This window comes from Ruditapes philippinarum, unplaced genomic scaffold (assembly GCF_026571515.1).
Source record: "Ruditapes philippinarum isolate M1 unplaced genomic scaffold, ASM2657151v2 ctg4853_1_1_1_1, whole genome shotgun sequence".
Taxonomy (NCBI): Eukaryota; Metazoa; Mollusca; class Bivalvia; order Venerida; family Veneridae; genus Ruditapes; species Ruditapes philippinarum.
Window position 1 is genome coordinate 23,804 of NW_026858800.1, and position 26,273 is coordinate 50,076.

The 26,273-nt window shown below is 31.8% G+C and overlaps 2 protein-coding genes across 3 annotated transcripts; one reads left to right on the top strand and one right to left on the bottom strand.

The window, feature by feature from the left end:
* Positions 1 to 4,847: 4,847 nt before the first annotated feature.
* LOC132754311 (carbohydrate sulfotransferase 15-like) lies at positions 4,848 to 10,842 on the top strand. Of its 2 annotated transcripts, none has more exons than XM_060744926.1 (7): positions 4,848 to 5,449; positions 5,645 to 5,876; positions 6,505 to 6,621; positions 7,434 to 7,590; positions 9,350 to 9,512; positions 9,749 to 9,896; positions 10,257 to 10,842. In XM_060744926.1, exons 1-7 carry the CDS (start codon positions 5,192 to 5,194, stop codon positions 10,439 to 10,441), a joined length of 1,260 nt encoding a protein of 419 aa, XP_060600909.1. In that variant the 5' UTR covers positions 4,848 to 5,191; the 3' UTR covers positions 10,442 to 10,842. The 2 variants fall into 2 exon arrangements, with proteins under 2 accessions (XP_060600909.1, XP_060600910.1); XM_060744927.1 differs by having other exon boundaries at positions 5,154 to 5,224.
* A 1,621-nt stretch (positions 10,843 to 12,463) lies between these two features.
* LOC132754310 (excitatory amino acid transporter-like) lies at positions 12,464 to 25,841 on the bottom strand. Its single transcript, XM_060744925.1, has 10 exons — positions 25,454 to 25,841; positions 20,896 to 20,970; positions 19,739 to 19,861; positions 19,028 to 19,106; positions 18,344 to 18,510; positions 17,663 to 17,789; positions 17,134 to 17,367; positions 16,346 to 16,540; positions 15,688 to 15,822; positions 12,464 to 14,926 (listed from the first exon to the last, which is right to left on the bottom strand). The coding sequence occupies exons 1-10, from the start codon at positions 25,665 to 25,667 to the stop codon at positions 14,695 to 14,697; spliced, it is 1,581 nt and encodes a 526-aa protein (XP_060600908.1). The 5' UTR covers positions 25,668 to 25,841; the 3' UTR covers positions 12,464 to 14,694.
* Between the last annotated feature and the right edge of the window lie 432 nt (positions 25,842 to 26,273).

A 26,273-nucleotide genomic window follows, 5' to 3' on the forward strand; every position in this document is an offset into this window, starting at 1 on the left:
AAAAATGAGAACAAAGTTGGTGTCGAAAAGGCAATTTTACTAGCAAACCATTATTTAAAATAATCAATTTAAAATCATTTGAAGTGAAATATCAGTAACCGCTTTATAAATTATAACACACAAAGATTCATATAATTATATAATTACCATATTTTATATTCTTTTTAAGAGAAAAAGAGCAATATTATGAAGTGATTTGATTAGACAGCTTTTCAATCAAGCGCGTATGTTGAATACCGCAACGCGTCGTAAGGGAACGGGAACACTAGCTAGAAGACTGAAAAAATGGTTCTTCGCTAATGTTTAATTAACATAATTCTGTAGTTGTCTGAATACTGTCCATTAGTATGTATCACGTATATTTAAAAATAATTAAATTCACCAGGTCCGATGGGATACAAAAATATGTTACCCTTCTTATTTCGGGTGTGATGTTCGTGCGTTAAAACTTTTCGTAGGTTTTAACTTTCACAACAGAAACCTGACGTATAAATCGCCAACAAATATAACATTAGCATGCAAATCTGACAAGAAATATATAGAAAGGGGAACTGATTCACCATATGTTTAGTATTGTTTTGCACAGTGTCTACTTTAACTAGCTCATTTGCTAATGAGAGAACACAGACTCGCGTGCGAAGAAAAATGTAAATTATAAGAATATAAAAATGCTTTCTAGTTTGAGCAACCAAACGTTGGCCTATACACTTTAAGCTTGTAAATACAGATTAATTTTCCGTCTCATAATTTAACAAAATGTCCAGAAATACCGGCAGTGTTTGATATTATTAAGAATAAGATTGAACTGGAGCGTTTAATCAGGGACAATAAGTTTTTTTTGTAGACTCAAAGTGTTACATACTATGTTAATATGAAGGGGATATCGAGTCAAAGAGAAACACAGAGTGATGTCCTAAATAATTATAGCCTTCCTAAAATTTGAAAATATTCAGTGAAAAAACAATAGCTATATTTTTTCGCGAGAGAAAATAACACCGCATAGAGTTTATATTTTGTAGCTAAAAGAGTAGGATTTACAGAACTCTTGAATAACGAGATAATTTGTAGGGAAATTATTTCTGAGAAATATATAAAATAGTTTAAAAACATAAAGTCAAAACGAAGGTTATATGTGAATTAATGGAAGAGGTATTCTGTCATATAGATTCATGCCATTAAGTGTGTTTAAAATTATTTTTTGAAGGTGTAAATGAAACACTTAAATATTGACGTTACCGTGATATTTTATTTTGAAAAAAGTGTCTTCAGGGTAATAGACACAACATGCAAATCTGACAAAACATGCAGCCGACGCATAAACGTAAAAATAGGCGTATACGCCGCTACATACATGAACTCATTCAATGTTTTTGTACAGTAAGCATTTTAAATGATTTCAATTATGTATTTATTTTTGTTGGTTCCAGTCACGCAGGCATCGTAGGTTTCTACATGTGAGAAAGCTATCAAGCTAGCTTACGGAATGTCGCTTGTTCTACTTAGTTGCTCTTTTGTGCCTGAAATAACGTACAGAGGGGCACCTGACGTCTTCCTCTATCAGTAAAGCTGGTAAAGCTGGCTCCGGACAACGCAATATGACTTTAGTAATTCTTCGTTGGTAAGACGTACGTGAACCCCACTCTCCCACCCAAAGGCTAGAAACGTACACAATTTCCTGTTTTTCTCACAACATCTAAACAACAATATGCTTTTTGGTTGAAGAAAATATCACATTCGGAGCCTCGGAGGAGAGGGTCGAAATTTGCTGTTTTATTTTATGTGTATGGATGGTTCAGCTAGAACATTTTCGTTTGTCTAATAAAATATATTTTCTGAAAGATACCTGTGACAGCATGAATATTGTTACGCAACAGTAACACATTTATATGCTAAATTGAAATCAAATTAGGCTGTTGTCACTGCTTTCACTTTAGAACTGACAAAGGTCTAGGACGTATTTGGGATTTAATTTCTTAATATATGTTTGAATTCATGCAGAGCAAAATCAAACAAAAAATAAAACAACAACAAAATAGCAAAAAAGCAACATGTCATTTTAACAGAGAAAGGTGTTCAATCATGATAATATATATGTTACGGCAAAATGTGAATGTGATCCATGCTGTTGGCTTACCAACCCTATATTACAAGTAGAGAACAGCGTGGATCCTGATCAGACTGCGCGGCGAATGCGTAGTCTGGTCTGGATTCATGCTGGTCGCAAACGCACTATGTTGGTTTTGTCGTGACACGGCTCATTTATATATGTTCCCAGGTTAATGAAGTGTGTCTGCCTTACACATGTTAACCCTGATTCTGAGATTCTGTAATTATGTTGTTTTTTTTTTTATTAATTGCTGTTATATAACGTAGATTGGACTTTTTATAAGAGCGAAGCTTTGAACATAAGTGTATCATTTTAAGTTTCTGTGCGTCTTCACGACGCAGGTAACACAAGCCGACATGGCGACTAGGACCTTTATGTTTCAGGTAGATCTAATACTAGCCCAACAAATTGTGCGCTTTATGGCTTTTTTTATATATACGATAGTCGCCCTTTGCGACAGACATCTATGAAATATCAGATTAAAAAATCGGTCTGTCTTGCCGTCGAAATATTGAGACTAATCTAATACAAGTTTGGCTCCAGGGTGCATGCTAAAAACGTATCTGCTTACGTATACATACGTATACCAGTTACAACCAAGCAATAACAAAGTTAAAGTTGGTAACACTTTGAAACTAAGAAACCATTTAAATTGTAAAACAAAGAAAAAAGCAGCTAAGTAATGAGGTGAACATATGTTTGACATAAAGATATCTAACATTATTTGAAAACACGAATACCAAATATCACATTTTAGAAAGAAGTTATATAGCGTAAGTATTAATGAACCATGAATATATATGAACTCTAGATCTAGAATAATGATAGAAAGGAAGCAGTGACAAGAGCCTAATTAAATTTCATGTAGCGCGGTATCCGCCTATCCTTTCGTCTATTCGTAGAGCGCATGTCTTGTCAGAATTGTATCTTGTCTATATTAAAAAATATCGAACACTGAAGACATTTTTTTTCAATCAATTATCTAACTATAGATCTAGATGTAATGTCATTTGATATTAAGCTTCAATAAATACAATGATGAATTTATTGTATCACAAAAAATATAGGAAGCTTAAAAATATCTTTCTTTTACTAGATAGGCCTATACGCTCAGCGGCCGCTCTTTGTTGTTATAAAGAATAAAACTAGACCTTGTAGATACAGTCATGTATAGAACAATGGGTAATTATTTCAATAGAACCTACTTTGAACAGTGTCCGACTTAACATCGAATTTTCAATTTTGATTGTCCGACTTAACATCTAATTTGGTTCCTACGCCGGGTGGGGAAAGGTAAAAGAAATACGAGGCAAAATAATTAAACAAGTTTAGAACACAAATTAAACATGTATACTTGTATAGTTGATATATATTTACATATGCATTCTTTAATTTTTAATACTTTAAACCACTGAAATAGGAAGACCAGTCTTACTTTTTCTGGAATCCAGATTTTCAAATTTCGCGCCGATAGAGCTATTTATAGTAACAATATTCAGAAAGACAGGAAGTAAGCCACGCTGACAAGAAAGACAACTATGCACGGTTTAAATGTTAAGGTTGGTTTGACTGCACTTATTGGCATGTTAGAAACGTTTTAACAACATTTAATGAACAGCTAAAAATGTCCGACTTTGGATCGTGTCCGACTTACGATCACTTTACCCTAAACTGGCAATGAAGTGATCTTCAGAATGCGAATTTGTCGTGACGTTTATAAAGATCTATTTCGAAACTACTACTGATTATATTCAGCTTAAAAGTAAGTGCTATTTCTAGATCTACTCCACAGACTCGATGATCTTGTTCAAGTTGTTGCTTGTTATTCATTTTTGTAAAGTTTTCTATCATGCATTGCAACGAAACTGTTACATCTTGTAGATACAGCTTTGTAAAATAATCATGAAACGACCCCGAGAACATCATGTACATTTTAGAAGCATGACACGTGCTTTCTCCCGTTCATCTTCAAATGAAGAGTACTTCGGCAATGGCTACGGAAAATAAACAACAGAGATTTGCCGTAGAGAAATGAAACTTTGCTTTTACAAGAAAATTAGACACTTTAGAGAAAAATCCTGAAAAATCTCGAGGGTGACTTTTTTTTAGTTTACAAAAAAGTTTTAATTTTTATTCAACGTGTTTTTATTAATTCATACCAGGCAAAAGTTCATTTCCATTTTTAATGGGACAGACTAGGAACCAACTTAATGGCATGACGTCGTAAATGACGCCACGTTGTATTATTATTTGGTGCGCTTTTCATTCAGTATTAGGTTTAATTAAAACGTTTATTTGCATATAATAAAAAGAAAATCTGTTTAGTTTAGTGAAAGATCGAAATATATTTTTACCTTGTGAACATCAAAAGTTCATATTTAACACAGTATAGATACATAGTGGCATTAAAAAACCTGGCAGATTTTTAATAAGGACCACCTTAGCTTTGCAGGTAATAGGGAATGCAGCTTTCCATGCATTATTTGCACATTCTCTCATTCAAATAAAACCTTTTTCAGTAAGACTATTCTACATTTCTTTAACTTTCTGTCATAAAAGTATTTTATTCAAAGATTAGCATAGTATATCTTTAACAAATAAAGGCGTTGTGTACATAACCAAGCTGACTCAAACATAGTTCAACAGTTTCCTACAATCAGTCACGTGGCGAAAAACATGTATATATGTTTATGCTAATAAATATTTTGACTTGTCTTGTTTAAACTTAGAAAAGTAGGTTTGGTTATGGAAAAAATCTTTACAATTATTATAGAATTTTTTCACTTTTGATAATACCATTAGAATATAATACATTTTTTTAATTTTGTTTGTCAAATTTGAAAGACTTATGCTTTATATTTTTTATTTTCCTGCACTTATGTTTCACTTAGCGAGGCAAAAAATATTGTTTACCTTTATTTAATTCATCACTGTGACGGCATTCGGACTTTAGATAAAGATAACATGCTTGCTTTAACTTGTACAATCGTGTGCACCTTAACTGCACTGACATTGAACTGTTATAAAAACCTTGTTAGTCGCTATATAAAACAAAATTAAATTTATATACATCTAGTAACAGACATGCGTTTAAAACGAAACCTATCGTTTCAGTTGGTAATTCTTTTGATAATTGGATTAGGTGTTGGTTTTACATTATATATTAGGTTCAAAACTAAACATTCTTTTTCATGTAATGATATGTATTCAGATGAAGTTATGGGACAAATTCTTTCCGAAAACTTATCTGATATAAACAATGCTCTTTGCAAATTGACTGGAATATTTCATCCAATATTTCCTAACAGGAGTACGTATTCTGTTGAGACTATTTTCAAGAGGGTAAGTATTATATGCGTGCGTGTGTGCGTGTGTGTGTGCGTGCGTGCGTGCGTGTTTGTGTGAATTAATCATTTCTAATAAATCATGAATAAAATGAAATTTTAAATTATATCAGTTTTTAATATCATACATTATTTATGATTTTTACACGTCTTCATGTCTTAATATTAATTTTTCTACTCCATCCATTTACAGACGCCACACATGTTTCACAACTGCTTGAAGAATCCATGTTTTTATCAAAGATATTGGGTGACAATCGAGAATGAAAGAAAGAATGTGAAAAGATTGCGATGTCTTCCTTACTTCTATATAATTGGATTTCCAAAATGTGGCACCACTGATTTATGGGAGAGACTTATTCGACATCCTCAAATTGTTGCAAAACATAAGAAAGAATCACATTATATAGACGATAAACGTTTCAGTAAGTGTTCTGTTCTGTTTTTAAATCTTATCTAGCTTCGTTGTTGTTGTTTTTATCTGTTGTTGTTGTTGTTGTTTGTTTTCTTGTTGTTGTTTTGTTTTTTGTTGTTTTTTTAGAGTGGGGTGTTTTCCTTTTGTTTAATTCTTTTAAAGTTGTTTTTTTTTCTTGTTTTCGTTATCTTTTTTATTTATTTTTCTTTAAATAAATATCTAAATTTTTATCTATTTTTTTTTTTTTGCTTGCTTGTGTTTTTTATTTTTGTTGTTGCTGTTGTTGTTTTTGTTGTTGTTGTTGTTTTGTGTTTTTCGTTTAGTTTATCTAATCTTCTAAACAGCAAAAAATATGCATAATATGTTCATGAACTCAATTTAGAATACAGTGCTAAATAATATAATATAGGTTTTCTCAGAGGGGGTCTTAAAAATCTTTGATTTATTTATCGTTTTTCTATATAAAAAAGAAATATTTATAATCCCCGCTACACTTTTTTTTATCAATAGTTAATCTATGTAACTTATCGTTTGCAAAACATCCGATGTAAAAGCTATCTATTATTTGGTATATCATTCAATAATAACACGTTAAAATCGTAAAAAAACTCAGCAATTTTGTCATTGTCGTTTTTCAGTAAAACAGTGGACATTTGAAGATTATTTGAAATATTTTTCGTATACGTCAAATGAAATAGCAAAGCAATGTGAAGCACAACAAATAAACACCGATGCCAAATGCAATATTATTACAGGTAATTCTTACAGTCTTACGAAAAATGCAATATGGTCTGTTCATGAGAGATACGGTTAAAGTCTGTCCATTAGACACAGTGTAAACTTCTGTTCATGAGAGATATTGTAGAAGTATGTTCATGAGAGATATTGTAAACGTTTGTCATGAGAGATATTGTAAACCTTTTGTCATGAGAGATATTGTAAACGTTTGTCATGAGAGAAATTGTAAACGTTTGTCATGAGAGATATTGTAAACGTTTGTCATGAGAGATATTGTAAACGTTTGTCATGAGAGATATTGTAAACGTTTTTTGTCATGAGAGAGATTGTAAACGTTTTGTCATGAGAGATATTGTAAACGTTTTTTTGTCATGAGAGAGATTGTAAACGTTTTGTCATGAGAGATATTGTAAACGTTTGTCATGAGAGATATTGTAAACGTTTGTCATGAGAGATATAATTGTAAACGTTTGTCATGAGAGATACTGTAAACGTTTTGTCATGAGAGATACTGTAAACGTTTGTCATGAGAGATACTGTAAACGTTTTGTCATGAGAGAGATTGTAAACGTTTTGTCATGAGAGATATTGTAAACGTTTTGTCATGAGAGATATTGTACAAGTCTGTTCATAAGAGATATTGTACATGTATTTTAAAGTTAAGATGGAGCTACTGAAAACACTGTTCACATTTTATGTGAAGCTACTACTAACAGGGTTCACATTTTAGGTGAAGCTACTGCTAACACTGTTCACATTTTAGGTAAAGCTACTACTAACAGGGCTCACATTTTAGATGAAGCTACTGCTAACACTGTTCACATTTTAGGTGAAGCTACTGCTAACACAGCTGCAGTCAACGACCTGTGGAATCTATTACCGGAAAATAAGGGATGTACGGAACCAAGATTTACAAATCCTGACTACCTATATAGCATTAATCCAGATATGAAGTTGATTGCTTTGATCCGCGATCCAGTCGAAAGGTAATGCTTGTCGTTTAAGACTTCTCTTTTAAATTTCTGAGGTGAAAATGACCAGTCCTTTTCTCAATTAATACATCCCATCAAGTGATTTGTAAATCGTAAATAATTTTAAGTATTTTAAGAGGAGCAGTCAGTATTTTAAGAGGAGCAGCCAGTATTTTTAGCGATGCAGCCAGTATTTTTTAGCGACGCAGCCAGTATTTAAAGCGGTACAGCCAGTATTTTATGCAGTGCAGTCACTATTTTAAGCAGTGCTGCCAATATTTTAACGGTGCAGCCAGTGTTTTAAGTGCCGCAGCCAGTATTTTATGCAGTGCAGCAGCATAACCAGTGTTTTAAGCGGTGCAGCCAGTTTTTTATGCAGTCCAGCCAATATGTTAAGCAGCGCAGCCAGTATTTTAAGTGGTGCAGGCAGTATTTTATGAGGTGCAGCCAGTATTGTAAGCAGCGCAGCCACTGTTTACAGCGATGCAACCAGTATTTTATTAGGTGCAGCCAGTATTATAAGCGGCGCAGCCAGTATTATAAGCGGTGTAGTCAGTTTTATAAGCGGCGCAGCCAGTATTATAAGCGGTGCAACCAGTATTATAAAGCGGTACAATTAGAATTTAAAAAAGAGTATTTAAGAAAGGGAAAAAATACTTCACATTCTGTGCTACTTTTTTAAGTGATAAGTATCTAACATGCTCTAAAATCATTATTTAAACGTTATAAAACTCATATTTGCTCTTTCTAAAGGAAGAATATATTTCTTAGATATATAATTTGCCTTAAATTTTACTAGACGTTTGTAAACCAATTAGATAACAAGTCTACATTTTTTATCATTATTCAGTTCTATTGAGTGCAATTTACTTAGTGAGAATGTTCTAGATGTTATGAAGTTCATGCATGCTAGTAAACAAATTGTCACGTTTTAAAGTATTGTACTGACGAAGACGACATGAAATGGTAACGTTTGAAGTTAAGATATATTGCACCTATCTCACCTTTAACCTGCTTTCCCGAAATTATAAAATGAACTTTTCAAGCTTTTAATTTGGAACCTTCCATTCATGGTTTTAGGTATTTCTGGATCTATACTGGTAGTAAAGGCCTATCACTTTCAGGTCAATCAGAAATAAAGTTGAAAAATAATCAAGTTTCGATGGAAAAATTATGGCTTTGAAAATGACTTTGTACTTTCATGTTCGATCTTTTATATATATTTTGAGTAGTTTTGGAATGTTTTTGATGTTTATGTTCATCTTTTATTTGAAAATGCAGCAAAGTTTATTAGACATTTTAAATATGATTACATGTTAAAGATAATCAACTTTTGAATAATACAGACGTTTAATTAAAAAGCGTGAAATCTCACTGTCGCAAATGACCAATAAAACACAGTAACGCAAATAAACTCTAACGACCCATAAACTCACTAACGCAAATGAACTGAATGACCCATAAAACTCAATAAAACACAAATGAACTGTCGTGTCCCATAAAACTCACTAACGCTAATGAACGCCATGACAAACAGAAACGGTGCAGTATTTCACTAAAATGACAAAAATACAGATGAGAGCAAAATGGCGGCTCGAAATCTCAAATTAAAAGGAGATAGCTATTTTATTTAGATCACTTTGACAGTTAACATAAGACACAAACTAAATGAAAACCGAGTTAATTAGATTATAATTATAATGTTTTGGTAATCGGAAGTAACGTAATCATGTATGTATATATGGGAAATCAACTTTTGATAATTTCCTTTCAGACTGTGGTCGGATTACCATTACCTTGCAAAATATTTTAAATACAATACAAGTCGTGAAGACTTTCATGAGAATGCTGTTAAAGCCATTGACGCATACAAAGATTGCTTGAAATATTTTTCACCAAGGGGATGTGCCTATAATGAATCAATCGGATCAATTCAGGTTTCTATTTTATTACTTTAACAATTCTGTACACATTGTATGTACATTAAGTATAAAAGGCTCAATTATAACTTAATTCCCCATAACATTACTTTTTTAATAATACCGTTTCATTATTTATTTGCCCGATGAAAACTCATATTATAATTATGCATAGCCAACCATTTTTTTTTATATAAACAAGGTTGTTCCTCGAGCATTTAAAATTGTTGTTATAACCTTTTCTCCAATTTAAGATGAGACTTCGTATGGCACTTTATGACATACACATCACTGATTGGTTGAGAGTGTTTCCAAGACAACAACTATTGATCATTCGTACCGAAGAATACAGAAACAATACAGCAGGCGTGCTACGCCGTGTTTTTAAACATTTGAATATTGGTAAGTTCATGTGTCAGCTTATTTCAATCATATTTAAGCAAGCTTGACTGTCGAAAGTTTGATGCTTATGCCAACCAATTTTCAGTCCGCTCTTACTGGAGGCACAAACCTGTATTAGTGCCATATTACTGCAGGCATTTTAAGCTTAGTGTAACATCTTAGTGTCACTTCATCAATTTGTTTAGTGTTTGAATACTTAAATCATATCTCCAAGTTACAAGATGTAGAAAACGTTTTTCTCTGTCCAGACATAGACACCCTTTTGATGCATCGGACATACGCAAGTCATTTTGATCAACGTTAACAATGTGGACAATGTTTAAGCATGTTGATGAAGTTGAAAATGTTTTCTCGTTTTAGATTATCCGTCCACGATGTTCTTTGAGCAGATGTTAATGATGCCTAAGGAAAATGTCAACCATGTAGTTGTTGACATGGCAAATACAACTAGACAGATGCTGTATGCATTTTACAAAGACTCCTACACGAATGTCAGGACAATCCTTCAAGACCCACAGTTTGTACTGCATATGCCAAGGGGATGATGGGTCCGCAATATAACAATAGATATGTCTGTGCATTTTTTTTCGATAGCATGGGTTCTCATAACCTGCAATGAGTTTTGTCTCGATTTTGTCGTACCTACATGCGTTCAAGAACAAATCATCGTTTGTAATTACCTTAGAATTGACAAATATTTTCAACCTGTATATGGCAGGTTAGTCGTTGTTCGTGTTATCGCGACCTAACTTCAAGCGGAATTAAAAAGATATTTCCAGTTAATGCTTAACCTTTGACATCGTTTCGCTAAAGAAATCTCTAGCTATTGCAATAACGTTGTTAAATGTTTTGAAGCATTATGCGAAGTTACTCAGCCAATTTGGTTTGTACATTTGTTCTATATGACATTTCTAACAGAGTAATATATTACTCATGTTATATGTAATACGTATATATGTTGTTTATTCTTTTTAACTAGAAATATTGTATAATTACTATATACACATATGTGCACGAACGGACGCGAGCAGGTGCCGTTGTTGGTCTTATTGAATATGCGTGACTCGGGCGCCATGTTACAATAGCTGCAATGACAGCCACGTAATTTCAATCAAATAATTGTATATGACACCGGTTTATGTGAAAACAAAATCACCGTTAATTCCGAAATTGGACGTTTTCTTTTGTGCAAGAATAGCGCTAATGCATCTTAAAGAAGCCCTCGGATTTATTAACCTATTGGCTCCCAGGGCATGGCCAATTTTGACCATTTTTGAGAAGTAATGATTTATATTACTCGTAGAGGATTACAAATCGATGCACTTCCGAATATGTATGCTATAGGCATTGTAGTTTCGGGACAGAGATTTTAAGTCATGTTTAATACTAGTATATAAGTCTATGTAAACAAAGTTGCTCTGCATGGTTAAACAAGTTTTGTCCAAAGGGGTATGATTAATGTATCTTTTATAGATATCTGGCTGCTCGGAATACTTCGTGCTAAATACCTAAAGTCTATAAATTGTAGATTCAAACTAAAAGACTTAAATGTCTTAAATGCAACGGAAACGCAGCCATGACTGTAAAAAATACCTCTGTCTTTTTCTTCAAAACAATATCGAGCTAAAAATTTCGGGGGAGCATCCGTCCGTCAGTCAGTCCGTCCGTATGTCCCGAAATTCTTTGTTATTTGAAGTCGATTTTTACAACTATTTCACAGAAATGATCACCATATTGAGACGACATGCCGCGCGCAACATTTGGGTCGCTACCTTGAAGGTCAAGGTCACAGCATGACCTTGCAGCAAAATCGTGTCCGGCCCATAACTTTGTTATTTGAAGTCGGATTTTAAAACTATTTTACAGAAATGATCACCATATTGAGACGACGTGTCACGCACAACATTTGGGTCGCTACCTTAAAGGTCAAGGTCACAGCATGACCTTGCAGGAAAATGGTGTCCGGCCCATCACTTCATTATTTGAAGTCGGATTTTACAACTATTTTACAGAATGATCACCATATTGAGACGACATGTCGCGCGCAACATTTGGGTCGCTACCTTGGAGGACAAGGTCACAGCATGACCTTTCAACAAAATGGTGTCTGGCCCATAACTTTGTTATTTTAAGTCGGATTTTACAACTATTTCACAGAAATAATCACCATATTGAGACGACGTGTCGCGTGCAACATCTGAGTCGCTACCTTGGAGGTCTAGGTCACAGCATGACCTTTCAACAAAATGGTGTCTGGCCCATAACTTTTTTATTTGAAGTTTGATTTTACAACTATTTCACAGAAATGATCACATATTGAGACGACGTGTTGCGCGCAAGTCGGTAGATAGATCTCATTGAGTAGAAGTGCAGTGCAAAGAACAGTAACTCTCCATTGCCTAAGTTTGGAATCATAACACTGAACTTTGTCTGGGACATAACTCTGAAACTACAAAATATATACTTTTCTGTGTCCAAAACCTAGTTGGGGAGCATCTCCCGGTTCAACCGGCTCTTGTTTTCTAGTAGAAAGTGTAAGCGGGAAATGATGGAAAGACAACAAAATGAACACGAAATAACAGTTTTATTTTACAATAAGTGATATGTAGATGTCTACATTTTACACATGTTCAATAAGAGTAATAAATAAATAAACATTAGAAATAAATATCTATGGTCATGTGATGAGTCATGTATCATCTATTTTATATAAATGTTTATTTATATGTTCATATTCGATGTACATGATTTACATGTATACTGTACATTTCTTAAATTTATTACTGAACTAATGAATACATATGCTTAATGTATGTGTAATTCCTATGTAAACATGTTCTAATGTCATGTTGATCTAGATCATATAAATTACAAGATCCAGAAAATGCATTATTTTCATATTGTAAGCTATGTAATGCAATAATTCTGTTTGAAATATCCAATGTCATGAAATGGTTGACTAGTACTTCAGGAAAGGGCCAATTTAAATTCCTCATGTTATTATTTCAACTGTAATTTCTCAACTTCGGGAAATTTTGTAACTATAAAATGTTTATTTTACAAAAGCGAAAATCATTGCATATTTTATCAACTGCACACGAAATTTACAAAGTTCATTGGTACACTTGTTAACTTCAATGTCAAGAGTAGGATGATGTAAAGCGTCGTTTTATGGCCATAACCGTGCTGGACGTATGCAATGAGATCTTGTCCTGCCTCGAATTTAACAAGGACTTTTGTTGTTACGAAGAAACTTTAACCCTTAACCTTTTGAATTTCTTAAATGAATGTGTAACATTTCACCCCTAAAACGGGGTGAATGACTCAATGATGTGTGACGCAAACAAAATGACATATAGATGATATTTATGTTTTTTCTATAAATACAGAATTCATTTTCATCGAGTGGTATGAAAATAAATATTTCATGAAAGGCATGAAATAAAATAACATAAAATAAGACAATTCAAATATACATGTACATGTAAATATATGTGTGTGTATATATAAGGGTAAATAAATAAATGTTATTCGCGATCTTACTTGCTTTGTCTCAGCATTTAGTACCATGATTACATCGGTTTTAAATTTTACTTTACATATACTATATAAAAAAGTAATGATTGAAGATGTCCATACTATCTACTAAATACCTATAATAAAACTATGTGATATTGGAAACTTTGCTCCAGCCATAAAATAGGTATTACTTTTAAAACCCTCTCCAACCATAATTATAAGAGTACGTATAAAGAATGTGAACTTTTACCTTGAACGTAAGGATAAAAAAATCCGCTAACATACACTTACAATTTAATAACGGGAAAAAAACTCCCAATAGCAAGTATTAGCAATAAAATATTTATTCCTATGACATACTTGTAAACTGTTTCTCTGTCAAAATAGAGATGCTATGAATTATAAATATATAATATACATGTAAATAAACTTAACAGCGATACTTACAGCAAATTGAGCAAAGTAACATTCATACAATTCATTAAATAAATAAAATAACTACAAACCGTAGATGACAATAAATTATAATGATAATAACGAAATGTATTTTGCGCTACTACAACATATATAATAAAAACATATGTGCTGTTGTCATTTTTGTACGCACAAAATTGTGCAAGACTACGTTTATAACTGAGATTCAAACGTTGAGATTTTGTTTTATAAAGTACATTACATACATATTCTAATCAATGAATCATTATTATATAATAATATTATTCATTTTAAATAATGAAACTAAATCAATAGATTACACAAAATTAAGATCACAAAATTGCTTTATACTATTTTCCCATTCTTCAGATCTATTAATAGAATTATCACGTTCATTTAAATCAACAAAATTGGCAAAGAGATTCCATAGACCAAAGTAAAAAGAACAAAAATATTATATATCACTTATTTGGTTCTTTTCCATGTCAGAAACGAAGCCCCGGCATCCCATTCATGGGCAATAATACTTTTTAGTTGTTTTCCTCAGCAAAAGTTTAGTTTCCTTATGGTTCTGATATAAAACAGTATATGGTTGAACCCCTTTACAAAATAGAAACATAGTATCTATTCTATTAAGCATTCCAAACACCAAATGTATGAAAACAGTGAGAAAATGCAAGCTGCAGTCTGCCTCCCCCCAGCACCGCCTTAAGCTGAATTAATCACAAACATGAACAATTGATGTGTGTTTTAATATGTCTTTGAACATCTGCTAATTGTGTCCGCCTTCAAGCCCTCCCTTTTGAAAACTGTCTCTTGGTCCAAAATGCTTTGAAATTAGCATTTATATAACTGACTCTTTCTCGTTCACACCATTATGATGTAAGTACCCATTTGTAACTTTACCATTCTCCACAATAATTTCCATCTCTTTGTCATCATCATCATCATCAAGATCATCACCATTCTCAACATGTTTTCTATCTATCTCAGCTAAATCTTTCTTGCACAAACTATACACGACAGCTGTGCAAAATGTATGACTCACAACGCTACTTGTAGAACGAATTCGGTCCCTAAAATCAAATATATATTTTGTTTAAAAATCAGTGGATTTTCTGACAGTTCAGAAAAACAGAATCCCTAAAGAATTCCTAACACGGCAAAATTGAAAATGTTGCAGGCTCGGTTCAAAATAAGCATGCAACAGAAACTGATTATAATGATTATTTTAAATAAGAAAGAATGAAAACAGCTATGAAGTATCACAAACAAAGCTCACATTGGATTTTCAGTAAGTTCAGCATAAAAATGGAGAAAAACAGAATCCATAAAGAAAGCCCAACACGGCAAAATTGGAAATGTTGTAGACTTGATTTAAAGCTAGCATGCAACAGAAACTGTCTCTAATGAGACCATTATAAATAAGAAAAGAACGAAAACGTTCAAGAAGTACGACAAACAACGCTCATATTGTAAGTGCTTAAGCAATATGTTAATTTTAATTATGTTAAGACTGTTTGTTTCAATCCAATTAAATGTAAGTTAGGTATATGTAACATGTATTTATTTTAGAATTGACAGGAAAAGACAAGTTTCTGTCTGTTTGAATAATCAATCAGGAAAACATGAATAACAAGCTTATAATACTTATTGTACAGCCTCTGCTATGATATATATTTACTAAGTGTTGCCATGGCAAAATTTGAATTGTTAATATCATCTTAGGTCAGAGGAAAACTAACTATGTAACACATAGGTTTTTTAATATATATTTTTTTCTAACTATAAAAGTTAATTTAATTTGGTGTCAAATAAGATGACGTAAACTACTTACAGGTACCATTCTACTGCCAACAGTAGAGCTATATCATCCATAGGTATGTTCATGGACGATAGGATCATGATGGTAGTCATTATACTTGCACTTGGTACTGATGGTATAGCCATTGCAGCCACTGTCACTAATAACCTAATAAACATATAAGACATTACAATTAATTACATTATCGTATACGTACATAAGCCAATTTCTTTAAATACGTGTATTTCATAAATGTATCAGTTTTTATAAGTCATATACATGTATTTTAAGTCTTTTCATTGTCTCTGTTTAATTACATTCAAATTACAATTACTCCTCTCAAAGCTTGAATTGTTTAGGGTCTTTTTTTCAAACATACATATGTAATATGTTTAACTTTTGTCTAGTGCTACTGAATTTTCAAAATGAAATTGTCATCTTTACACTTTTTAAATGTCCAATCAGTACATTCAGGAATTTTGATAGAAAATAAATGTATTAATATAGTAGCCATTAGAGGTGTCAATAGTCAGACAGTCATACCTTTGTCATAATTTATGTGAAGCTAGTAAATAAACAGATTCACTTAGCTAGTCCAATGGTGTGCAAAGCATCATTTCCCGCCACTAATGCTTTCCATGGATGAATACGTTATTTATGTAAGTATAAAAAGACAAATTTGAATATCTACCATATAAGGAGAACATCTCCGATTGTCAGACTGGTATTGGTTAAGTTAGCTATAAAAACAGTGGCCCCGGATATATAGAGAGCACTTCCGTTACAACTGATGGTTACACTGAACGGTATAACAAAACGAGATATTCTTTTATCAATCTTGTTTTTATCTTCACAAGCCGCCATCATCTCCGGAATAGCAACGGCACTGTTAAATAAAATACAGAAGTTAGTTAGATGTTGAAACAATCATCGAGATAACTCTGATCAGAAATTATTGTAAGTAATATGAGTTATTTCCCTTAGATTGATTATCATTTTTATTTTTTTTTTTACCACCACAAATGTTAAATATACAAGGAAATAACTGAAGGTATTGAAGCAAATCAAACTTTAAAATTCTCTGCTTGCAAACAGGGAAATAATGATTCTATATTTTTGTCATGTTTACAGTTAAAATCATGTTGTCACGTACTCGCAAAAAACGATTTGAAAATCCTACGTTTAACTTTCTCTTAAAAAGTTCAATTTTTGCAATGCGGTTATAATTTTTCGTTTTATCTGCGATGACATGTTGTATGTTGTAGTTTGTTGTTGTTGTTGTTTTTTGTTTTTTTTTGGTTTGGTTTTTTGTTGTTGTTATTCTTATCTGCCAAAATATTCACTGAGCGTCAAATACATTTCGGAAGATACAACTATATCCTATATGTTTTGCTTAGTTTTGATTTTTTTAAACATAACAACGACGTTCTGAATTGAAAATAATTGGTGATATATAATAAGGCAAAACATGAGACTTACGTGCTTGTTGCAGCAAAGGCAATCATCCAAGGTCTTGCTATAGAGATAAGATAACTGTATGGATTCTTGCGAGTGAATGCAAAGAAAATTCCCGCCATTAGAATCAGCTGCTGGAAGGTTATACCAACAGTGATTGCCACAATGAAGAGTCCTAATTGAGCAAAAACTTCTTCCACGCTGTCTATACTAGCTATTGACACGGCAATCAGACTTATAACACCAATAGGTGTTGTCCTGAAATAATAGTAAAAATATAACATTGTATTTTACTGAATAATTGATCATAAGGTGTACTTCCTACTTATGTTATGTTTGACATGAGGGATAATGAATAAGTGCAACATCCCTCACGCCCCCCTAGCACCGGCTTAACATGCACTTTAGTTCCGTCCAAGAATAGGCTCAATCAAACCGAGCCTGCAACATTTTCAATTTTGACGTTTTGAGCGTTCTTTAGGAATTCCATTTTTCTCTATTGAAATGTAAAATATCGAGGAAAATAGTGCTACAGTGTATCACTGATACCTACCACATAAACCAGCGGACAACCACGATAACTGTGTCAGATACAGACTGTATAAAGTCAAGAAATGGTTGCCCTTTCTTCTTCAAACTTGCTGCAGCTAGACCAAGTAATGTACATGCAAATATCAAACCTGCAGGGGAAAAAACAAATCAAATAAATTCTGAAAATTATCGGTACTCTCTTGAGCGGCAAAAAAGATGGTTTTAGTGATAATAGGGTGACAAAATGCTGTGGAGTCTGTTATAATTTGTGTAGTTGTATTACCTTCATTAGAGACTACTACGCGAAATATATCAAATAGTCTTGTCCGTCTTTCAATTTAGACAAAACAGAACCATTCAACATATTTTTGGGCTTTTTCAAATTTATGTCCTGACAGAAAAGCGAACAGTATAGACTATGATCAGACGCCACGGATGAGATTATTTTCTAATAAAACCATATAATGTTAAACTGCGATATTTCTGACTGTTCTGCGAAATGAATATACATGTTCATGCATTTGTGCTTGAGCCAAATTTAGAAACCCCACCTTTGAAAAGATTATTAAAACGCTTTACAAATACAAAATGTTAAAATGTTATAAAAAAAAAGGACAAACACGCCAAAGTTTTGCAAATGTGCACATTTACATTTTCAACATCAAAAATTATGCTTAATTTAAATCATGATATAAAAAATTACCAATGATGTTGGGATTGCCCATTTTGCCGAGATATTTAGAGACATGTTTCACTGTTTCATTCTTCATACCAGTCGTTGTATTAACTTCAATTATTTTATCTTTTACATTATACATCGTTTGAGTCTGTGAAAATGTTGATTCAAAGAGATTTTCTGGAATGATATTTCTGAAAGAGAAGCAGTAAAATTACAGACAACAGTGTAGAAATAATCAATTATCTAGTGTATGCTTTTCTGACGATAGCAATTAATTCTGAAAATAGTATACAGTTTGAACAAGGTTAAACAATAACTTTAAACTTAAGGCGCAATAATTGATGCACTTCAACCAAGGGAATAGACGCTTGGGATGGGGCGATGGTGACAAAATACATTATAATACTTTCATTCTTGCACACCTACAAATTCTGCTGATAGAAAAGATACTAATATAGACGTGATTTTGATTCAGAAAACAAAAAACAAAATATAAAAACGATACCTCGTCTGAAATAGATATTTTGAACTGATATTTCAAAAATAGACTGGTATCCCAGTTACAACTAAGCCATGAAAATCATTAAAATCTTTATGGTCTTTTTTACTTGTACTTTAGCATTTTTAAATACTCTACGGGCAATACACGTATAAAAAGACGACATGATAATATACGAATAGTACTGCAAATTATGTTTCGAACTTTACCTGATCAGATCAGCCAGGATATCCTGGGTTTGCATAGTTCCTTCTATAACAGAATCTTGCTCGTGGATTTCATCTTTACCTGAAAAATAATTAATCTCTTTTAAATATCTCTTGGGGTATATGAAAATAATTGAATGTGTGAGCTCTTACAACAGTATAATTCTATAAAAAAATTCCAATGAAATTAATGAAGAGACATTTTGCAAAATGGTTCGATTATTTTGGCGAACAAATGTTCAAAATGAAAGAATAATGTAAATTCTCATTTTTTTATAATAATATTTTTTTTCTAACCATTAAAACCTGTAACATAGATACTCTTATTTCACTTAAGTGTATCTCGGGATGATATGTTTCCCAGAATTAAGCCCTGACGGTACGAAATCCAGCTTCGAGCTTGCACATTTTTGTTCAACCAAGTGACCAGCAATCCGTAAAAATATATCAAAAGCGTGTCAGTAGAGGTCTTGGAATTTGGCCTCTCCGATTTCTGTATATTCAACTCCAAGTTTAAGGGATCAGACTTAAGGACGGTAAGAACTAATGATCACAGACACCAAGGATTGCAAGTACTAGTAATGATCATACATCAAGGATGGCAAGTACTAATCACTTTCTGTTTAGCAGATCAATGTTTCAAAAAAACCAGTCAATTAGACGATTTTATACTATTTGTTTTTACTCAAAAAGACGAAACATTTTTTGCCTTACCTGGATTAAACATATAAACGGAGCCGATTCCCAGGGCGGAGCCGAGTGCATTGGTGGAAATAATGAACACAAATGCTATAAAACTAATCTTCCCATTGGCTTTTGGGTCAAGGGCAGCAGCGCCTGTGAGGGAACAAAAAACAGAAACGATGTTTTATATTGTGTTGATATAATCTACCACAAAAATAGCATTTTCTTTATAAATGAACATAATCTCATCATTAAAATGTGCACCTGCTGACTAATTAGTTTTACAATTTTGCTATGTCATTTTTACCGCTTTACTAAATACGCTGTTTTACACTACAATTTGAAATAAGACTTTGCAGTTTTAAGAATTTGACACCATCAATATCGTCATGACATTACAATGATATAATGAGTTTAATTTTAAATGCGATTTAAATAACAGTGTATGTAAACTGAATAAAGTTTGTAAAGAGAAAACGTCTTTTTTTAGCAAAACCAAAAACCCTTTCATTTATATATATATCAGAAAGTTGAATAATTCATAGAGTGTGTATCTAACATGCGATATATATCAATTTTAGAAAATAAGTACAAATAAGTGTTGTTCGAGAATTGCATCAGTTCAATCACGTTGTAATTATTTCAAAGTGCGTGAAAAAGTAAGAAAGTACGATATATGATATCAAAGATTATATCATTAATCAAATCACGTATTTTAGTATGAATGATATCCACTGATATCAACGCATGGACAGTGATTTAAAGTCGTGATATCAAAAACAACAGTAATGTAATGATATAATTATGCATGTATAATAATAGCATACATCCTGTAACACAATTTTTTATGGTTTTACATCATAAATATGATGCTCAAATTAAGATTATTAATTTTGCAAGTTCCAAAAAGCATTATTTATAAAGATATTACCGAATTTTAAATTTCATGTAAATAAAGGGAGGTAATAAAAATTATTTTCTATAAAGTCTAAGTCAAATTTTTCAATAAGAAATGAATGCATATATTTTAATAATTACATATAATATGTACAAATATTTGCAGTACATATTTTACATATTCTTCGACCTTTGAAAATTGTTTTATAAGCATAATTATATACATATATATAATTTCACTTAAGTGTGGTATGCAACCTCAGTTACAACATACAGCATCTTTAACTTACCACATATAACACTGCACGCGATTAAAGGTACTATCATCATTTTCAGCAAACGTAGATACAACTGACCAGGCAATCCTGAAAAACAAGAACATTAAAATAAATTCAAATACATGTAAAATACATTTTAGGAGGAGGTGAAAATTGTCCGTGACAACTTATCCCTGGCATTGAGTCTAATTTATTTATTTATTTTATTTATTTATTTATTTTTATTTACTATTTATTTATTTATTTAAATTAATCTATTTATTTTTATTTATTTATTTATTTGATATTTATTTATTTATTTATTTATTTATTTATTTATTTATTTATTTATTTATTTATTCATTTATTCATTTATTTATTTATTTCTATTCATTTATCTATTTATTTATTTTTTATTCTTGCTGCTGTTGTTGTTTTAGATTGTATGCCAATTATAGGCCTAACACATCTTTATTCTTATTTCGAAGGTGAATCAAACTAACTGGCTTTCCTGGATAACTAACAAGTCTTTACCAAGACTAATTCTATACCCGATGAGAGACAAATGACCATAAGATTAAGTGTCCAGAAATTCCGCCTCGCCAGAGTTTCGAACAAGCCTACCTGGAATTATTATAATTCGATGCTCTCCCTATTGAGCTAAGCGGACGGACTGACGTTACGATATACAATGTATAATAAACTATAATATCTTTCCGTTATATAGAAAATGGCATATCCGATTAAATATTGACCTTAATTGAAATACTTAATTATGGTATTCAATATTAGCCAACATTATATTATTCTTATCGTATATTACCCCAATATTCTAACGTTATATTATATTATTATACTAGTATACATGTATAAAAAATACGAGTAATAGATAAAAAAAATCATATGAGAGTGGTAATTATATCGCTATCAATTAAAATATACATGTATAATACATTCTCATTGATAAAGTTAACATATGTTAAGGCGCCATATGGTGATAACTTTGTTTTAACAGAATCTATATTACATTGTACGATGTTAAAGCCAGTCATATTTTAGAAATAAATGATCAGGTAAAAAAATGACTGCGTTCTTAACCAGAATTATACCCCTGATATATTTGAAAATATTGTCAATTTGCCTACATTTGAGAAAAATAAAGTGTTAATAAAACACACATTATGATCATACTTGCATTCATTCTTATTTTGTTTAATTTTTTTAATTCGCAAAGTTTTAACATATTAATAATTATTAATAGAAAATTATTATTTCTATCAATTTATCTTTAGCTATGCATTTGATGTGTTCTTATTTTCTTTTTTTTTGTTATTAAATTATTATGAGTTTACAATTCAATCAATTTTGTATGTACGAGTATATATACATGTATAATTTTATTCGTTTGTGTACTATTTTCATCTAAATTAAGATTAAAGTTTATTCTGTTCTGATTTATTTTTCGTGTTAACGTCTTTCGTTCACATGTTCTGGTTTTTGTTTCATATGTTCTTATTTCTGTTCTATTTGTTTAATTATTGTCTACTTTCTTTAATTATCCATTTAGAAATATAGATATCTACACCGAAAGTATGAAATCATATCTTCAGAAAATAAATATAGGGTTATATACAGACAAAAAAAAACAACAACTGAAAACGGAAAATACGTGAAATATATATGGTATAATATAAAACCTTATTGGGCTATTTGATATTGAAGACTGTGAAATGTATTATTCCGCTTTATACATGTGCAAGTATATGATTTACTTATATATCATATGAAATATCTACAGTTATGTATATATAAGGTTTCGGTGTATTATATGTGATCAAAATAATAAAATTAGTTTGCCTGTAAATATATCTTACACGTCTCCTTTATATGACAACCGGAAAATAAATGAAATGTGATGTTTTGATAATATATTTTAAAGGTACTTGTCCTTTTTGTTTACTTACTATAAATATGAATTATTGGTATCAGCTAGTTAAATGCAGTAACAATATGTAGATCTAATATTTCATGAAATTAAAATAAACATTTTAGAGAAAATCTGGAGTTTTATATTAAACGGAATGATAACAAAACGTAACGAAGTTTTAGAAATAAAAAATCACTCGCTCTCATAACTGAATTGACATAGTTAATAATTGTGAATACGTATATTTTCGCTCTAACTTTTGAAACGATTTATGCATTAAGCACTATTAAATGATAAATTTACTGGGGAAAAGAATATCCATTATCCTAAATATGTATTACAACTCTCAAAGGTTGCATTAAAGGCACAATATGTCTTTGAAATAAGAAACGCGCTCTTACTTCGTAGGAACAGCCATGTGTTGAATAATGTTATAATAATGGATTTTAAATCATATAACCTTGACACTTATCACGTGACCAGAAGCTAGTAGCGCTGAATGTAAAATTATTGATTTAACAAACAAAGTGGTATTTTAACTGTCAAACGAATTTTACAAAAAAAATAACTTATCCACTTGAATTGTACTAAACTGCCAAAAAAGCAAAATTGGTAACAGGTGATTCAGCAATATGGTCCATGAGTACCTTTTTTTAGAAAATTGCAACAGGAAACCAAAAAATAAAAAAATGATTTTTAAGCAATGAAAATTATGTCATGTTAGGGCTTCATGCGCCTTTAAACTAATAATAAAATGGTTAATGGTTTTATTTCAGCAATAAAATAGTGTAACGACTTTTTACTCAATAAAATAATGCAGTCTGAGAACCTTTAAACTAAAGTTAAAAATGACAATACGAGGGTTGTCCCAAAATATCGTAGACAAAGCCTGTTACTCAATCAATTATAATACAATTGAGTCATCCAGCTAGGGAAAAGTCAATACACCTTTTTTGTGTGTCTATGCAAAATAAAATCAAAATACCTCCAAAATTGACCAAGTTATCAAAATTTAAAGAATGCTACCTATACATACCCGGCGCACGCCGTCATAAACGTCATGACGTTATAACATTTTTTAAAAAAAATTTCAAAGTATTCACCGTGTTTCGCGATGCACTGACAGTGTGGGGTAACCCAATTTTATCATAAACGTTTTCAAAACAGTCCTGCTTCAATGTACTCAACACTCGCAGAGTTGAGTTTCCTGGCGGAGTTCGCTGAAGTTTTCGAACATGTGACCTCGTAATTGTGATTTCAAATAAAGAAACACTGCAAAGTCTTAGGGCGTACGGAAGTCTCTGAAAACCTATCACATCAAGTTCAATCTGTGTCTCCTTAGATCTATCGCAAGGTGCATTATCTTGATAAAATATAATGTTCTCCATGTTGTCAATTAACGCTGGACGCTTCTTCAACTTAACATAGTATTCAGTGACATTGCGTTGCGCCGCATTTTCATCTGACGTCGCCATTTTGGGCGTTTTCAAAATAGCACTGCTGTTACGTATTTTGTTACAGACTTTTTCAAATTAACGTTACATAAACGTCTGTTGGTGATATGACGTAAAAATGAATGAGGTAATTCCACATGAATGTATTTCCCATAATTATTATTATGCTGGAAGTTAAAGGCATTATTGTAAGAAGCATGCTCTCAACACTGACTAATATTTTATCGTGCTCCGGGTATGTTGTACTGTTAAATATAAAACCCTAATAAAAAGCGTTACCTAATATATTGGCTATTGACTTTCAGTAGGTAAATTAACAAATGACCAAGGAAGATATCTGGTAAATTTTAATAAGTTATGACGTCAGGTTGAAGAGAAAATAATGTAGTCTACGACATTTTGGGACAACCCTCAACAATACAATACCAAATAGTATGTTATTCAAAACATCTTATTTCCGTGGTGTATTTATTATTTCAAATTTACACATAAGAGGAGGTATCTATATGGTTTAAATGTATTAACTTAAGTTATAAACAATGTATATTTATTTTGACATACCATAAACTGTTTTAATTATTCGGACAGTTTTTCAGTAAGGCATTTTATTTCTAACGACTGTTTCTGTTGTACTGCCAGTTACTTGGACTTTTTTAGACTTGACGGTACTTATTCTTGGTTTAAACAATATTTATTTCTTCATCAATATTTACAGACAAAATTACAAAAAATAAATTGCATTCAGGGTTGAGTATAAAGCTTAAAGCTTATATGAAACTCTCTCCTTACTCATTCTTATGAACAATATTATTGATTAAGACAGATGCCAATTTGTGTATAAACATAACAAGTTTTATAATGACCGTTTACAGGGGTGGTTAAAGCCAGGGGATAGGGCCTGATCCCCAAGTGTCATTTTTCAAAAACTATTATTAGATCTAATTTTAAAATATATGACTGAGCCGCATCATGACAAAACCAACATAGTGGGTTTGCGACCAGCATAGATCAAGACCAGCCTGCGCCTTCGCGCAGTCTGATCAGGATCCATGCTGTTCGCTTACCATCCATTTTACAAGTAGAGAAACTGATAGCGAACAACATGGATCCTGATCAGACTGCGCGGATGCGCGGACTGGTCTGAATCCATGCTGGTCTCAAACCCATTATGTTGGTTTTGTCGTGACGCTGCTCAAATGTTTCTACATACCAAGCCACATGAGAGCGTTTTCTGACGGCTGAGAAATTCTCACTGCAAATCCAACCAAAAAGCCAAAAGCTACGCCAATCAAAGTTGAAAATAACAGTAAGTTGTTCAAGAACACACTTCTAACTTTCCTTAAAAAACGTATGCACAATGATACTTGTTTTTCTTCACCAGCCATATGTTTATCTTCCCCCGCTGTTAGTGCGTCGTTTTCCATATTTCTCACGTTTCTTTTCTATCTTCTATACGTAAAATTTATTTCCTTATTATCCAATAATCCGTTCGGTTCTATTCTGTTATATTCCTAATACAGAGTCTTATATCCTAACGTCTAGCTGTACTCTGAAATACAGAACATTTATATACGTTTCTGTGGGATTAAATACACACTCATACATACATGTATATACAAATGCATGATGAGATATTTCATCATTTTTCATTGATTACCACAACATATGTTTATAAGCTGGTGGAAAAACGAAAGTAATACAAACTTCAACCACAAGTCACAATATCGTCACATGATGAGGTAGTTAAAATATTATGCAAAATAAACAATATTTTGTATACAAATTGTTCTCGAGCGTTCGATTAGCAGACGACAATTTGGAAATGTTCTCTATAAGTGGATCCTGTTCCGAATAAAGTTCTGAAAGTTCTGAATAAGAGAAATATCTTCGGAACTGGGACCTCGATTATAAAACAAAACATAATAAAGTAGCTCTATGTTTTTATTACAATTTAATGTTAATTTTCCAGTTTTAATACGAAAATTAATGGTTTGATTTAACTGAAAAACAAAAGTAGTACATGTAATACA